At 44.3% G+C, this 16,515-nt stretch overlaps 1 protein-coding gene across 3 annotated transcripts; it reads right to left on the reverse strand.

Moving 5' to 3' along the window:
- Positions 1–205: 205 nt before the first annotated feature.
- LOC103713768 (transcription factor PHYTOCHROME INTERACTING FACTOR-LIKE 15) lies at positions 206–13,080 on the reverse strand. Of its 3 annotated transcripts, none has more exons than XM_039131341.1 (9): positions 12,674–13,080; positions 11,880–12,201; positions 11,698–11,799; positions 11,505–11,570; positions 11,332–11,397; positions 1,156–1,470; positions 941–1,010; positions 692–860; positions 206–574 (listed from the first exon to the last, which is right to left on the reverse strand). In XM_039131341.1, exons 1-9 carry the CDS (start codon positions 12,955–12,957, stop codon positions 541–543), a joined length of 1,428 nt encoding a protein of 475 aa, XP_038987269.1. In that variant the 5' UTR covers positions 12,958–13,080; the 3' UTR covers positions 206–540. The 3 variants fall into 3 exon arrangements, with proteins under 3 accessions (XP_038987269.1, XP_017699909.2, XP_038987270.1); XM_017844420.3 differs by having other exon boundaries at positions 206–601; positions 12,674–13,059; XM_039131342.1 differs by having other exon boundaries at positions 206–601; positions 11,880–13,055.
- Between the last annotated feature and the right edge of the window lie 3,435 nt (positions 13,081–16,515).

Raw genomic sequence — 16,515 nt, forward strand, 5'->3', positions numbered from 1 at the left:
ATGCCATATATTCCTTGACATGCTCCTTTATATCTTAAGAAAGATAGAACCATCACAAGACGTCAAAAGATGCCATTACAATACATTCACCTCGGAACCATCCCTAGAATATCGTCCAGATCCCCCATGGAAAATGACCGAACACCAATAAAGCATGAACATCAACTTATCATGTAAGCCACAACCACCCCGCTGCCAAAAAATAAAATAAAAAAAAACGCCTGGTTTTTCCTCAAATGATATATCAACTACTACATTGCCAACATACTCATATTGCTTTCAAGTATATTTTCGATCCAAAATTGATCCATTCTTCATGCAGATTACCTTTTTCCTTCCTTGCAGCAGACAGAGATTGCTTCGCCAACAGGCGAGACTTTGTGCTGCATGGTGCTGAAGGAATGTGATTTCAAAATACAAATGCATGTCCAAAGTTAAATTTAGACATAAATACATCGGCAGTTCAAGAGAGATGAGTATATTTTGTTTCATCATATAGTTTGCGGTCATGGAAGCATTCCGAGGCCATAATGGTGAGCTTCAAAAATGCTGTAGTTCTTCCTTTGCATCAGTGCTGGGAAAACCGCTTCCAGTCTGTAAGCTGGTCAAAATAATGGCATGAAAGAATAACCAGAAAAGACAAAACTATGTAAAACCAGTGGGCTGAATAGACATAAAGCTTGAAACTTACCCATGGAAATGCTGAATAAGTATCGGGTTATCTGGGTCCTTGGATGGCATATTTTCTGGTCTTTCTCTACCTATGACACAATCCTCCAAATCGCCAGTATCTGCCAACGATGATGATTGCCCACTAAAATGTTGTGAAGCAGCCACAGCCAAACACTTCATCTCATTCTCTTTCGGAAAGAACATAAGGTCAGAAACAAACATAATAAGATAGCACATGTAATGACTGTTTATAACTGTATTGGTTTACCTGGCAGGTTCCTCATAGTCTGATCTGCAGCTAATTGCTGCCTTGCTACCATGTCTTCTGTGTATATCTCCTTCGGAAATAAAGCAAAATGGTCAATAACATAATTTTGCATTTGCAGTTGTTTTTGGCTGTTTTTCCTTTTAAATTTTGGGTTCAATAACCCATACTAGGTCACCCAGACAACTCTAGTAATTACGCTACTGGAAAGAACATACCTCTGCAGATACTGGCAACTGAAAGGAGCCCTGGTGAGACTGTGATGGCTCCATTCCAAAGGAATTTTCTGGATTTGTGATATTTGTTACACTGGGAATGACTATAGATTGATGGGAAGATGCGGGCCGGTTTGATAGATCAAATGAGTCCCGAGCAGCTGATTCTTGGTTCAAGGGCAGCATGCCTACTCCGATATTCATTGCCGTGCCATTATCTGCACCAAATCCCATGCACATCTGGGAAGTTTGCAAAGGTTGTAACGCCCCAGATAGGTACACGGGATGTAGATTTAGACCATTCCTCATTGACAACATCTGCAAAGATGGAATGGGGATTCAATCACAAGCATGAGACAATTATAAGAAATGGTACAGTTTGTTTTTATTAATGGATAAATAGACACTATGTAGATTAAAATATTTCACTATGGCATGCAAGCACTACTACTTGGCTGCGCACCCGTACATAGTGTTTGAAAATACTTCATCCCGTATGGTATGTAAGATGGCATACAAAACCTCTTCTTAAATTCTAGTTCTTCATCAACAAGAGCATCGCATCCAAGTCTAGCGTGCTTTCTGATCAAACAATCTATCAAGGAAAACTGGGTAAGGCATGAAGACAACATTAAGACATCCATCAATTTCCGGACATAACAAAGAACAGCATTAATTGATTGCTGCTCAGTCAGCATTATTTACAAAGACGGGCAGAGTAACAGTCAAGCACACTAACTTTCATGTTTTTTGCTAAAGTAAAATGCTACAAGCCAACATTATTATCAAAGAGAGAAGCATAAGCTTCCAGGTTTTCCTATAGTTTGTCTTAATTTACTAGAAGTATGGTTTAACCCCCCTCTGGCTGAACTTTTCTCTTTCCAATGTTTATTGTTATTAAATACCAGTTTTACATGGCCCCAAGATATGAAATATCTGAACTACTTGCTTAATACCTCTTCAGAATTCTAGGGTGCGGACCTCTCGTCCCTCTTCATCCACACACATTAATAGAAAATTAAAAAGAAAAAAATGGAGAAGCTTGTTATATCCAAGTGAGCCTCCTATCAAGGCACACACAATTGCACGAGCAACAATAGTATCACAGCCAATGGGTTCCAAACAAAAGTACCAGTTCTTTAGAAATTGCAATTTATAAATATGAATTCAGTTCCAGAAATATTGATTTGTAGAAGTGATTTACAACACATGTTAATCTTGCATTTAAAAAATCATATAAATTCCAAACATTCATAGGAAAGACAATGGAATAACTCCACGTCTCATTGTTGCATCACATCATTCTTCTTGTTGTCGTTGGTCACATGAAGGGACATGTCTATTCAACTTCTATCATTTCAATTTCTCTGAGAAATGAAAGAAACTACACTGGTTAGAAAGCTTGAATTCTCTCCCATGCAGAAATTTGATGCTTTCAATAGCTTCAAGGCCAATTTTTGAAGTAACTTTAGTTGTTTCTTCTACCTTTTCCCCAATGTTGGTAGTCCATACAAAGTTCTTTATCAATTAATATTCTGTTTTACTCAAGGAAGTTTCATATCTAGACTTGCACATTCCCTTATAGCATCTTACAAATTTTGAAATGTTAATAACTCACCAAAAATTTAATAACTATTAAATAAAATGAGCAAGGGATGATCTCATCTAGAAAAGGTCTAATGATATACGAGCTTGGTATAAATGGACTGAAATTCAAAACCAATTAAGTGCACTCAACCCCTCCTGAAAGAGAAGAAAAATGGAAAAAGAGAAAGCAGAGAGATTAATAGTATCATGTGCAGGCATCTTCAAGAAGGCTCGTCATTTGGACCAGCAAAACTTGAACATTTGATGATGGGAGGTCAACAAAGAAATGTTTACATATAATAATTTGAAGCCTCAAACATGCTATTTCTCCATCTCATATCAATAAAAGATAACTCAAGAATTAACTTCTCCCGCATTGTATTAACAAAGCAGTCAATCAACAAAACAAATTGTAATACCCCAGAAAAGCAAAAAAAAAAAAAAAGAGGGCGGATGGGCTGGCCCGAAAAGACCGGGCCCATCCCCCTTAAAAAAAAAAAAAAAAAAAAAAAAAACGATCGTGCCTAGGGCACGATCGTGACAGAGAGGGGCACGGGAGAGAGGGCGGCGGCGTTGGAGAGGGTTCGCCGGAGGGATGTGAGCGTCGGGGAGAGGCGACCAAGAGCCGGCCGGCCGCGGAGGAAGGCCACTTCCCTTCAAGAAGATCCCCACAAATCGGTGAAGAGATCTTGGACCCGTGCGTGTTTGCTCACGGATTTCTTCCTCCGATTTCTCGCCGGAAAGGTTGCCGGAGCACGCCGTCAGACCGAGGTAAGTGGGGCTCCCTTCCTTATGCTTCTTTTTGGGTGGCGTTGGAGGGGTTTTTGGCCGGTGAATCGTCGGAGAAGAGCCGAAACAGGGTACCCCTGTTTCGGCCTCTTCTTTCCAGTTTTTGGCCGCCGCCGGCCGCCGGGATGGCCGAGATGCATGGCGGTGGGGCTGGTCGGGTTCATATGAAGGTCGGAGAAGGTTTTCTAGGATGGGTATGTGATGAGGGAGGGTGGATCCGAGGTCCTCTTCCTCGGGATCCCATCCTCTCCTCCTCTTCCCCTCGTCGGATGGCCACCGGCGACGACGGCGGCGGCGGCGGCGTGGGCCACCGTGGCTGCCGTCGGGTGGGGGGGGAAGCCGAGCCACCATCACGGTGGCCTTTCCATGGAAGAAATGGAGGAAGGGGGAGGGGACAGTGTCGGTTTTGGGGGAAGAAGAAGAAGAAGGAGAAGAACTTTTCTTCTCTTCCTCTCTCTTGGTCGGCCACCATCGCCGGTGACAGCAACAGTAGCGGCCGGCGACGGTCCGACCAGTGGTGGCTGAGGGTTGGGCAGGTGGCGATTGTTGCCCTTGAATCAAAAAGATTTGAGGAAGGGAGATGTATTCCCAACCCTGAAAAGAGAGGGATCATCCCTTTCTTTTGGTTTCTTCACCGGGACCGGCCATCATCGTCGGCGTGGCAGCGGCCACGGCCGGCGACGACATAGGCCGGTGGTACAAGGGTGGGAGTCGGGCCACTCCGACTGCCCTAGATTTGGAGGGATTGAGATGTTTGGAGACCTGGTGATGGACCTCATAGTAGATGTGAATTATGGTTTAGAATATTTAAATATTAAATAATTTGGTTGTGATTTATAATTGATGTTGTAGAGGAAGAGTCGGTGGTGCCAGGAGATTTTGATCAGGGGACAGCATCCCAGCGCGCAGGTTGTGATTCGGATCCGTATTTGAGTCGGTCCATAAATTTCCGTAAGAATCCTTGTACGCCAATCCTACATGATATACATATTTTTGCACTATATATGTTTGATATGCTATGATCCAGACAAAGCAAAATAGTTTTATATTTAATTATATTTTGATCGTGTTGGCTTGTGGTTGGTAGTGTGATGGATGCTTGTATGTGTATAACTTATACCTGCATAATTGAATTTATGGATGTGGTGGTATGGACTAACACCGGTCGGTTTTGGTGTAATGGTAGCGCTTGATCCTGACAATTGGTATCAGAGCCAGAGGTCTCGAGTTCGAAACCCAGGCATCGCGTTGGGGGGGGGAATGTTGGACATACTCGGCCGCTGTGCGGGCCATACCCGCGGGGTCCCTGAGCAGCACAGGGAGGGTCACTGTCAGCATGTCCTGCCGCCTGCCAACGGCGATGGCCTGGTTAGTAGGTGGGTCATACCGAGGGTCCCTGAACCCATGGCGAGGCCAGGTCAGAGTCCGGGGTTGGGCGAGGCCTTGGTCGGAGTCGACTCGTGGCGCTGTCTTTGGTGGGGTTTAAGGAAATAGAGTTGCGCCTTCACTAATACCGGTCGGTTTGGAATGGATGTGTGGATGTGAAATTGATTAAATGAACATTGACTTTGGGCCGTCTCGTTATTATGGGTTTGCCCGTCACAGGCTCTAAGTGTGACAATGTTTGCCCGTCACAGGCTCTAAGTGTGACACTATTGGTTTGCCCTGTCACGGGCTGGAAACGTGACCGGGATTTGGCCCAAAGTCGGAAAGATAATTGATCCGGATCAAGTTAATATAGAATGGAAAGAAAAAGCATTGAAAACATTAATGAAGATTTATGAGCTATCGTATGCTATATCATTCTTGCGTGGTTGGACTTTCATTGATATTTGACGTGCATACTTATATTGATTATTTGAGCCTTTTGATAGTCGGTTTATGATTTCATGAAATGTGCATCGATTTATCGTGGCTTTCAAATTCATATTATTATTGTGTTGGTTCGGAAGTGTAGGAATTCTTACTGGGCTGTAAAGCTCACCCCCTTTTTCTTCTTTCTTTTTATCAGAGTTGCAGGATGCTTAGATTTGGATGGGATGGGCGCAGAGTACAAGTATCAGAGTCATTAGCTAGTTAGTTTGTTTGTCCTTCTTTGATGTCGATGAACATTTGAAGATCTTGTAATTGAACTAATTTGTTTATTTGGATATGTCGGACTTGTCTATTTGAATTATTAAATTAATCGTGGATTTATTGGAATTTTGTTAAACATAGGCCTTGCATGATCTTTAGGGCATTGCTCTAGGGCTCATGCGGCCGGTCGCGTACCGGACCCCGGGTGTTGGGTTCGGGGCGTGACAGAGTGGTATCAGAGCTTAAGGTTGAGGTATCCTAGGATTTAAGTTCAGGTGAGTATCAGTGGAGAATTATGATAGAAAAACTATCAGAGTCTTGGTTTATAATCATATGAGATTGTAACAGAAATGATATTGTAATCTAAGATTTAAGACCACTAGGGACTGTGGCCTTAATGGCATTAGAGTTTGACGTTTAAGACCATTGGGGATAGTGACAAAATTGAAATTTGAGCATATGTTTAAGATCACTAGGGATCGTGACAGAAATATATCATAGCTTAATGTTATGATCACTTTGGACATGACAATTAAATTCAGTGCTTAAGCTGTAAGATCACTTGGCATTGTGATAAAATGTATGCATCGGTTTGGTTTTCGATGCATACGGAAGGAAGTATAAATTGTCTTTGATTATGATAAGAGAGGTTTGACCTAAGATAAGTGTAGATCAACAATGGCATATCAAGTATACCATGTTCAGATATTATTTAAATGATTTGAAAGTTCAAATTTGATGTGGGTTTTGATGTGATCATACATTTGGTTTTGCTGCTAATTATTAGAGTGGGATTTGTACGTTGATTTAGTATTGGAGTAAGCTAAGGAGATTTCATAATATTGAAAGGAACGTTCTTCGAAGTTGAAAATGTATGTGGATTATATCTGGTGTTGGCATGTTGGATATTGCAAATAGGTCTATTTCCTATGGATGTATTTGATTATTTTGAGGCCATAGAGTATGCATATTGATGGGAGAATTCTAATTATTGAATTCTCATGTTTGGATTGGGCTACTGGATTTTACTTATAATTGTGGAAGACTATTTGATGTGTTAATTTAAAAAAAAAACTCAAGCCTAGGTTTAAGATTTGAGCAGGGATCTTTTGTCGTTGTTGATGAAGCCACTAATAAATGTCATATTGAGTAGAGACTTCGGTCATAAGATGCTTACATGAATTATCATATATGGCATTGTTGATGGATGTTAAGAATCTTGGTGAAGGAAGATCAGGAGATCGATAGAGTTAATTTCTAATCATAGTGTATTGGCTCAATGACCTCTAATCCATTGAATTTGAAGAAAATCTTTTTGGAAAAAAAAAGGATCAACGTAGATTGTCTAATCGAATTGCGGAGGAAATCCAAGGTTAATTTATTTTAAATTAAACCTAGATATTTTGGATTCTAAAATGGTTGTGAAGATCATGTAGTGACCTTAAACATGATTAATGGCTTGAGTGCTAGTTATGGTTAGTATACTCTACATAAATTGAGGACAGAGAGATCTGGAGGTTCTACTCAACTAAAGTTTTGAAATTTGGATTTTCTTACTCCTAGTGCAAAGCGGTATATCGGTCATAAATCATTTAAAGGCTTTAGAGTATTTAATGAATTAAATCAGAGTGTGCAGCGGAAGTGTGGTGGTTTGATTTATTTTGAAATTGGTTAAGGACATTAATATTTGATGTAAAAGGCATTATGATGAAATACTTGAGTTAGTTTCAGGAGAATGTTGTTGATTCGATGGATCTCTTATTTGTTGGAATGATGTGGGAGAAAGAAAAGAAAAATGATTACAGAATATTAAGAGCATTTGATACTAAAGATTTCTCCTATTTCTGTCAAGCCAATTATGATCTCTGTGTAGAATCAAGAGAAATTAATTTCTTGGGATATCATTATGGCATTTCAATCTAAGGTTGGAAGTTTGGAATTCTTTTGAAGGAGATCAAAAGAACTTACTACGTGTGGTAAATAGAAAGGATCAAGTTTTGAGACGCTGTGATTTTTGTATGTCAAAATCTTAAGAGTGGTACTCCAAGAGGGAGACTATTTGAGATCTCAGGAATGATATGATGGATGTATATTTTTTTTTAAAAGCTTGAGGCTTCAAGTAAGTTAATTTCGAGGACGAAATTTTTTTTTAAGGGGGAGAGTATGTAATACCCCAGAAAAGCAAAAAAAAAAAAAAAAAAAAAAGAGGGCGGATGGGCTGGCCCGAAAAGACCGGGCCCATCCCCCTTTAAAAAAAAAAAAAAAAACGATCGTGCCTAGGGCACGATCGTGACAGAGAGGGGCACGGGAGAGAGGGCGGCGGCGTTGGAGAGGGTTCGCCGGAGGGATGTGAGCGTCGGGGAGAGGCGACCAAGAGCCGGCCGGCCGCGGAGGAAGGCCACTTCCCTTCAAGAAGATCCCCACAAATCGGTGAAGAGATCTTGGACCCGTGCGTGTTTGCTCACGGATTTCTTCCTCCGATTTCTCGCCGGAAAGGTTGCCGGAGCACGCCATCAGACCGAGGTAAGTGGGGCTCCATTCCTTATGCTTCTTTTTGGGTGGCGTTGGAGGGGTTTTTGGCCGGTGAATCGTCGGAGAAGAGCCGAAACAGGGTACCCCTGTTTCGGCCTCTTCTTTCCAGTTTTTGGCCGCCGCCGGCCGCCGGGATGGCCGAGATGCATGGCGGTGGGGCTGGTCGGGTTCATATGAAGGTCGGAGAAGGTTTTCTAGGATGGGTATGTGATGAGGGAGGGTGGATCCGAGGTCCTCTTCCTCGGGATCCCATCCTCTCCTCCTCTTCCCCTCGTCGGATGGCCACCGGCGACGACGGCGGCGGCGGCGGCGGCGGCGTGGGCCACCGTGGCTGCCGTCGGGTGGGGGGGGAAGCCGAGCCACCATCACGGTGGCCTTTCCATGGAAGAAATGGAGGAAGGGGGAGGGGACAGTGTCGGTTTTGGGGGAAGAAGAAGAAGGAGAAGAACTTTTCTTCTCTTCCTCTCTTGGTCGGCCACCATCGCCGGTGACAGCAACAGTAGCGGCCGGCGACGGTCCGACCAGTGGTGGCTGAGGGTTGGGCAGGTGGCGATTGTTGCCCTTGAATCAAAAAGATTTGAGGAAGGGAGATGTATTCCCAACCCTGAAAAGAGAGGGATCATCCCTTTCTTTTGGTTTCTTCACCGGGACCGGCCATCATCGCCGGCGTGGCAGCGGCCACGGCCGGCGACGACATAGGCCGGTGGTACAAGGGTGGGAGCCGGGCCACTTCGACTGCCCTAGATTTGGAGGGATTGAGATGTTTGGAGACCTGGTAATGGACCTCATAGTAGATGTGAATTATGGTTTAGAATATTTAAATATTAAATAATTTAGTTGTGATTTATAATTGATGTTGTAGAGGAAGAGTCGGTGGTGCCAGGAGATTTTGATCAGGGGACAGCATCCCAGCGCGCAGGTTGTGATTCGGATCCGTATTTGAGTCGGTCCATAAATTTCTGTAAGAATCCTTGTACGCCAATCCTACATGATATACATATTTTTGCACTATATATGTTTGATATGCTATGATCCAGACAAAGCAAAATAGTTTTATATTTAATTATATTTTGATCGTGTTGGCTTGTGGTTGGTAGTGTGATGGATGCTTGTATGTGTATAACTTATACCTGCATAATTGAATTTATGGATATGGTGGTATGGACTAACACCGGTCGGTTTTGGTATAATGGTAGCGCTTGATCCTGACAATTGGTATCAGAGCCAGAGGTCTCGAGTTCGAAACCCAGGCATCGCGTTGGGGGGGGGGAATGTTGGACATACTCGGCCGCTGTGCGGGCCATACCCGCGGGGTCCCTGAGCAGCACAGGGAGGGTCACTGTCAGCATGTCCTGCCGCCTGCCAACGGCGATGGCCTGGTTAGTAGGTGGGTCATACCGAGGGTCCCTGAACCCATGGCGAGGCCAGGTCAGAGTCCGGGGTTGGGCGAGGCCTTGGTCGGAGTCGACTCGTGGCGCTGTCTTTGGTGGGGTTTAAGGAAATAGAGTTGCGCCTTCACTAATACCGGTCGGTTTGGAATGGATGTGTGGATGTGAAATTGATTAAATGAACATTGACTTTGGGCCGTCTCGTTATTATGGGTTTGCCCGTCACAGGCTCTAAGTGTGACAATGTTTGCCCGTCACAGGCTCTAAGTGTGACACTATTGGTTTGCCCTGTCACGGGCTGGAAACGTGACCGGAATTTGGCCCAAAGTCGGAAAGATAATTGATCCGGATCAAGTTAATATAGAATGGAAAGAAAAAGCATTGAAAACATTAATGAAGATTTATGAGCTATCGTATGCTATATCATTCTTGCGTGGTTGGACTTTCATTGATATTTGACGTGCATACTTATATTGATTATTTGAGCCTTTTGATAGTCGGTTTATGATTTCATGAAATGTGCATCGATTTATCGTGGCTTTCAAATTCATATTATTATTGTGTTGGTTCGGAAGTGTAGGGATTCTTACTGGGCTGTAAAGCTCACCCCCTTTTTCTTCTTTCTTTTTATCAAAGTTGCAGGATGCTTAGATTTGGATGGGATGGGCGCAGAGTACAAGTATCAGAGTCATTAGCTAGTTAGTTTGTTTGTCCTTCTTTGATGTCGATGAACATTTGAAGATCTTAAAATTGAACTAATTTGTTTATTTGGATATGTCGGACTTGTCTATTTGAATTATTAAATTAATCGTGGATTTATTGGAATTTTGTTAAACATAGGCCTTGCATGATCTTTAGGGCATTGCTCTAGGGCTCATGCGGCCGGTCGCGTACCGGACCCCGGGTGTTGGGTTCGGGGCGTGACACAAATCACATAAACCTACAACAAGAAATTCACAAATCACAGCAAAGATCAAAACGAAGTCATGTACCAAATTCCACAATTAAGAACCGCTGCAAATTCATAGAGTCCGTACCAGCATGTTAGTAAGATTCCCCGTAAACCTAAAATTCAACCAATCGTCCCTGCTGCATTGGCTTAATGGAATGCAGTGCTTTTATTTTCTTGTATAAGCAATTACTGTTGCAGCTTCAAGAAACCATGATCTTACATAACTACTTCCTTGCATACAAGCACCTCATCTCTGGTGTACCTATATATTTTTTTTGCTTGATGTAGAGATGCAGTGTTCCTCTGCATGCTCACTATGATTTGTTCATGAACATTAAAAAATTTCAAGGTCAGAAATTCCTTGTTTGAATTTTATTTCAGAATGGAATATGGAAATATTGCTGAGGTTTGTGGAGCACAAACTTTTGTTTTAATAAGATGACAATATGGCTAGCATTTTGCTAATAAAAATATAGACAAGACATTGACCTACGTTGGTGTGCCTTCACCATTTTAATGAAGCCCAGTAAAATAAGAGGATTAATTCCTAAGATTGATGAACAAGCAGAGCACCTGGCATATGCTAAGGCACCCAGGTAGAGCTTGTGTGCAGCTTAATACAGATCATTTGCACATGCCAGTGTGCCTCCAAAATCCTAACTCAAATGTTAACACCCACCCCCCCCCCCCCCCCCCCCCCCCCCCCCAAAAAAAAAAAAAGAGCCTTAAACGAAGGATAAAGAGCAGACCAGTTAATGGGCCATTTCGCATACAAATGAACTAAAAAGAGTAGAAACGTACTGCGGGAGAAGATTTTCATGGGGAAAATATCAGGATTTAATGGTTCTGACTGACCTGTACTTGGAGCTGCAGCTGCTTGAGATATTCAATGGCCTCATCAAGCATGGAAGCTTTGTCAGTCTGTTTCAGAGAGACAGTAAATAAATTATAGAAATGAAAATACCGGATTAAATGGGAGAAAATAATAAAGAAAACGATGGAGGCCAAAGAGCTTTGACAATTAAAACCTTGTTAGAATTGGGAATCAGATTCTGCAGCGCTTTCATCTTCTCGTTGATTCTACTTCTCCTCCTCTGCATCCAAACAATTAAAGCAGCCAGAAGTTACAGAAGAGATCTTCCTAAGAAAAAGAAAGCACGACGTGGGAAAGAGCATCGAGATGGCAATATTAAGGCAAGAAATGCAGCAATCCGGGAGCACCTTCTCGGACAAATTGTGAACCTCGGCAGCTCTGCTTCTCTTGGAGCCGGAACCCCGAGGCGGGACCGGCTTCGCGGGCTCCTCGGCCTCCTCCGCACCTTCCTACAAACCACAAGAATCAACCAATCAACGATGACAGCAGCGAAGCGGGTGCGAACAGCTCAGAGATGCCGCAAAACCACCTCGCTCTCAGAATCACGGGCTTCATGATCCAGCTCCGGTGGCTTCCCGGGGCCCTGGAGGAGGGAGCATCCGGGGCCGGCGGGAGGAAAGGGCATCGGAGCCGCCGCCGCCGCCGCCGCCGCCGCCCGAGCGATCGAGGAGTAGGAGCAACCCGGAGGAGAGATGTGGCCTAGCAAGGAGGAGAGGCCCTGTCGCTGACAGTGCTGACCAGTATACGACGACGACGACGACGAAGTGGAGAAGGGAGAGGGACCAGAAAATGACCAGCTGCTGCTCCTGTTGAGGTGGATGCTGTTGCGGTTGTGGTCACCCATCCCACATCTAAACCAATGGGAGGCCAAAGAAGAGGAGGTGAAAAAGAGAGCGAGAATGATGCAAAGCAGAGCAAAAGGAAGTGAAACAAAATCGAGCACGGCTCCCTCTCTACTTCTATAGCCGAGCCCAGCCTTGCTTGTCCAGGGCAACCTTTACGACCACCTAATCCTGTTCCGCCCTTCTCCGGTTGGGCAAAGTTTTGAGCCTAATAAGCTTGCATAATAGCTGCTTCTTTTTTTGCTGAAATATAGTAGCTTTTCCGGGACGGGGGGGGGGGGGGGGGGAGAGAGGAGCGGTGTGCTTGCGAGCGTGCTGCGAGGTTTAAGGCTGCCGGTTTGTCGCATCGGAGTGCCTTTATGACGGGGAGGAGCGTGTTAATAATATAGGATTGCGTGTGGGTGGGGAGGTGGGTGGGTTTTTTTACTTCCTGAACCCTTCTGCAAAAGCGAGCAAAGTACAGAACAAATCATGACCCTACCTCGGTTGCTTCTGTCTCCCAGTTGCCATTTTTATTCCCGAAAGGAAAATAATAGTGGATTTATAGTGGCAGCAGCGGAGGCTTATGGGAGTTTGTTCGCTGCTGGTGGTGGTTTTGGGAGTCGCAGGCAAAGGCGTTGGAAAAAGTGCGGAGAGGGGGATGGATGTCTTCATCGTGTAATAAATGAACGAATCAAGTGGAGAGGATGGATGAGAGAGAGAGAGAGAGAGAGAGAGAGACTTCAGCTGCAACGGCGCATTGACAGCACGGGCCTTTGCGTCCATTTCAAACCACGGAACCGCCACCGGTGTCTTGGGATGGCATCGCACCGTTTTCCCGGTCCACTGAAGATGCACAGGACGGCCGCAGGGCTGACCGGTTCTGTTTTATTTTATCATATCATTACACTCTCATTTCGCAAAAATGAGATTACTACTACTCGTCGCTTCGATCATCTAATCCGGAGGACGGACCGGGATAGCGTGCGAAACTTCAAATTTTACAGATACTGGTTTGTGCTTTTATATTTATATATATATATATATATATATATATATATATATATATATATATATATATATTAATATTGCGTAGAAATAGAAGGAGATCCTTGCATCCAGCGAGGGAATATTCTGGCTGAATGGGTTGCAAAATTAAACGCAACAATGTTGGGGACACTGACTGCGGCTAAACACTGGCCCCAGCATGGATCTCCACGCCTCACATGCTTGTTCCATTGGAGTCCTGGCATCTTCACCGGATTGAGAGTCCACTCCCAAGAGACTCGATTGCTTCAACCCCGGCCTGAGTTTCCGTGGCTGGGTGTTTCACCAACATCGACGGGAGAGTAGGCGCCCCAGAGGGAGGATACCCACCTCCCCTGATTCAGTTTCGGAGGAGAAGACCTGTGCATTATCCGTAGGACTTTTCTCATCATCCAAAGCATCGCGAAGCTGCTGCACCGCCACGCCATGAGCCCGGGCGTTCACAGTCGTTTGATTACGACCATCGAATTGAGCCACCTCCTCCTCGTCGCCAAGGCCCGCCCGAGAAGGATGAAGCGGATGATTAATTAGCTGGAATAGCCATCTGAGGGAGTTGGGGACACGGCCTTCCGTCGTGTGCTTTTTCTAGCTCCCTACTTCGTGCGAAGGTCTAAAATTCGGGTGGCTTCGGCCTCCCTTGCAATCGAAAAAGCAAAAAAAAAAGCGACGAAGGTATCGTCGGTAGACCTGAATTTGCTGCTGATTAATTTGGATGCTCTTAGAGGGCCAGAACTCGCCAGTTGGGCCCCAGAACCCGTAAGCCAACTCGAAAGGGTCCCTCAGGAGCCAGGACCCTCACCCCTGCCCCTTCTGAGCCCCCGCTGGACGGTGATGGTCTTACGCTTGTGGTCGCCATCAAAGGGTGATTTGGACCCGAGTTGAAAGTCAAGGAAACTGGGTACAACTTGATGAGGTCCCCTCAACCTTGTCCCTCGAAGGCGGCTAAGCCAAGAAGAACAAGCACATACAAGAGACCAAGGCAGAGGCCAAGTCAAACCCAACCTCCTCAAGTGCCCACTTGATGACTTTGGAGGCCAGCCACTTTTTTCTACCACCCCGCCAGACCAAACCTCTGGCGAGGTTAATTTGTTTCCTTTATCATGAGGCTCAACCACTTGTTGCCTCAATCTCCATTCTTAACCAAGTCAAGTTTGGAGTTAGAAGAAGACAATGCCAAATTTTTATATTAGCCCGGCATTACCTACTATCGGTCAAGATGGCACAACATCACAAGGCCAACGTTAAGAAGCAAAGAAGAGTCTATTGGTGTGGGAAGCAAGTGACCGACACGATGTTCCCACCACAACTGTAAACCGCTGAAGGTCATTAAACCAAAAGGGTGTAAGTATATTTTTTTTTTCAAATAATTACTACTACTGCTACTTATTACTAGCTAGGGTGCAGCGACTACGCAGGATGAGAAGAAAAAAAGTACTGCATTTCCAGAATCAGCAAAGATATTGAATGCTATTCTACGCAGGATTTTGAATGCGCATGGAATGGACTAGAGCATCTTCCACATTTAAACTCAAGCAAATATATGAGAGAGGCTAGGCTTTTAATTAGTGTCCGCTGCTTAATTAGTGTTTTGGCTGGTAGTAGAGCAGGTAAAATAGTGTGCGTTGTGGGTGGTATTTTGTGGAGTACTCGCACTCCGATGGCAATGCGAAAATCCTTAGTATATTAAAAGTACTGACTGCTGATCGATTATTCTAATCGATTTATATTTATATTGTACTGTTGACATAGGAATGAGGGGACAGCAAGGAATGCAAATTGATTTATCAGTCAATAATGAAAAGCAAGTGGAATCTCCGCCATTTACACCGTCCATCCCCTCGAGCCAGTCATGTGCCTCGTCGCAGTTGCCGAGACGCTGTTCTAATGTATATCATTTTTTCCCCTGGAGATGAAATTAATTAATTATTTCTTTTGGCCGCAAGAAGTTAATTATTTTCGGTAGGCCAAGGAATAAGAGTTTAAAGTAAGAAAAATTATAGCGGCAGCGGTACATCGTCAATCGCAAGGCGGATCATCGCGTCGACCCACCCTACCCTTTTTTTCCCCGCAAAAAAAAAAAAAAAGAGAAAGGAAATTCCAATGGGGCGGCATCTGCGTCCGTTCGTGCGGTCTGATGGTGGCAGTAGAAGAGCAGTGCTTGCTGCATTTCGTCGTCAACGTCCGACCCGATGAAACGTCGCACGCAGTAAAAAGCAAAGGAAAAGAGACGAAAGGCCTAAACAGAACAGAACAGAACAGAACAGGGTAGGAGAACATAAGCAGAGAGAGAGGAGAGAAGGCGCGGGGTCCCAAAAGCGGTGTTGCTGCTGCCGCTGCTGTCTGCTTTCCCCTTTTCCCTTTTTCCTTTTCCCAGTGATATACCAGGCCCATACGCCCACCTTACGTGCTGTCGCTGTGCTCCTCACGTACATAGATCTAGGATATCGCTATCCCTATCCCTGGCCCTTCCCGACCCAACACGTCAGCCGCGTGGCTCCCTTCCATTGGCCCCCGCGATCTCCATATCCAAGGTTTGTCCCGTCGACGGCACCCTCCGAGAGTCGCCGTCGCTACCGGGAGCACGTCAGGGAGGGAGGGTGGGAGGTGCTGCCGCTAAATTCTGAATCAAAGGTCGAGGCGTAGCTCGTCTCGCTTTGAGGGAACTGAGTGAGGTTGGATAAAACTGACATGAGAAAGTATTGGTCGTCTTAATAAGTCTATTTGCTGAAAAAAATTCGGCAAAAAATCCTCTAATCCTTATGCTTAAGTGACATTACTAAAATAATAATATGAAGAAAAAAAAAAATTTACATGGAGAAGTCTTCAAATAAGCTTACTTAAAAATCCTATAGCCACCCTTTTTATAAAGTAGAATATAAAACCGTTACTTGATTTAGCGCGACATATCTTAATTGTATGATAACGGTCGACACTATGTTTACAATGTGATAACCATTCCGTGCTAACAGTACTCGGTGGTAATCATACTGATCATACATTAAATATGATGCTGCCATAATTGCCTGTCTTTATTGACATAAGCAAAGTGACACTTCAATTTTACTAAAATTATTCCCCTTTTTGGACATTCGTTTGCTTGATGCTGATGCAGCTGGCTGTGCTCATGCTAGGTTAGTGTGAGTTGCCTTTTTCACAAAAAAAAAAAAAAAAAGATTGGTTGAAGCCGAGGTCAAAAAGTCCTATATTTTTCCATCAAGAGAGTCTGTCCAAGGGGCAATAACCAGGGACTCTTAAAAAAAAGCAGAGGGAGCTCTGCCCAAAGAAAGGAGGAGGATT

Source organism: Phoenix dactylifera, chromosome 11 (assembly GCF_009389715.1).
Source record: "Phoenix dactylifera cultivar Barhee BC4 chromosome 11, palm_55x_up_171113_PBpolish2nd_filt_p, whole genome shotgun sequence".
NCBI classification, from domain to species: Eukaryota; Viridiplantae; Streptophyta; class Magnoliopsida; order Arecales; family Arecaceae; genus Phoenix; species Phoenix dactylifera.

Bases quoted from the DNA above. Each gene is read 5' to 3' on its own strand.
- LOC103713768 (XM_017844420.3), bottom strand. From the start codon at position 12,957: ATGGACGCAAAGGCCCGTGCTGTCAATGCGCCGTTGCAGCTGAAGTCT. The intron at 1,471-11,331 runs GTCAGTCAGAAC...CCATCTTTGCAG, and splicing joins AGCTGCAGCTCCAAGTACAG to ATGTTGTCAATGAGGAATGG. The intron at 1,011-1,155 runs GTATGTTCTTTC...TTATTTCCGAAG, and splicing joins AGTTGCCAGTATCTGCAGAG to GAGATATACACAGAAGACAT.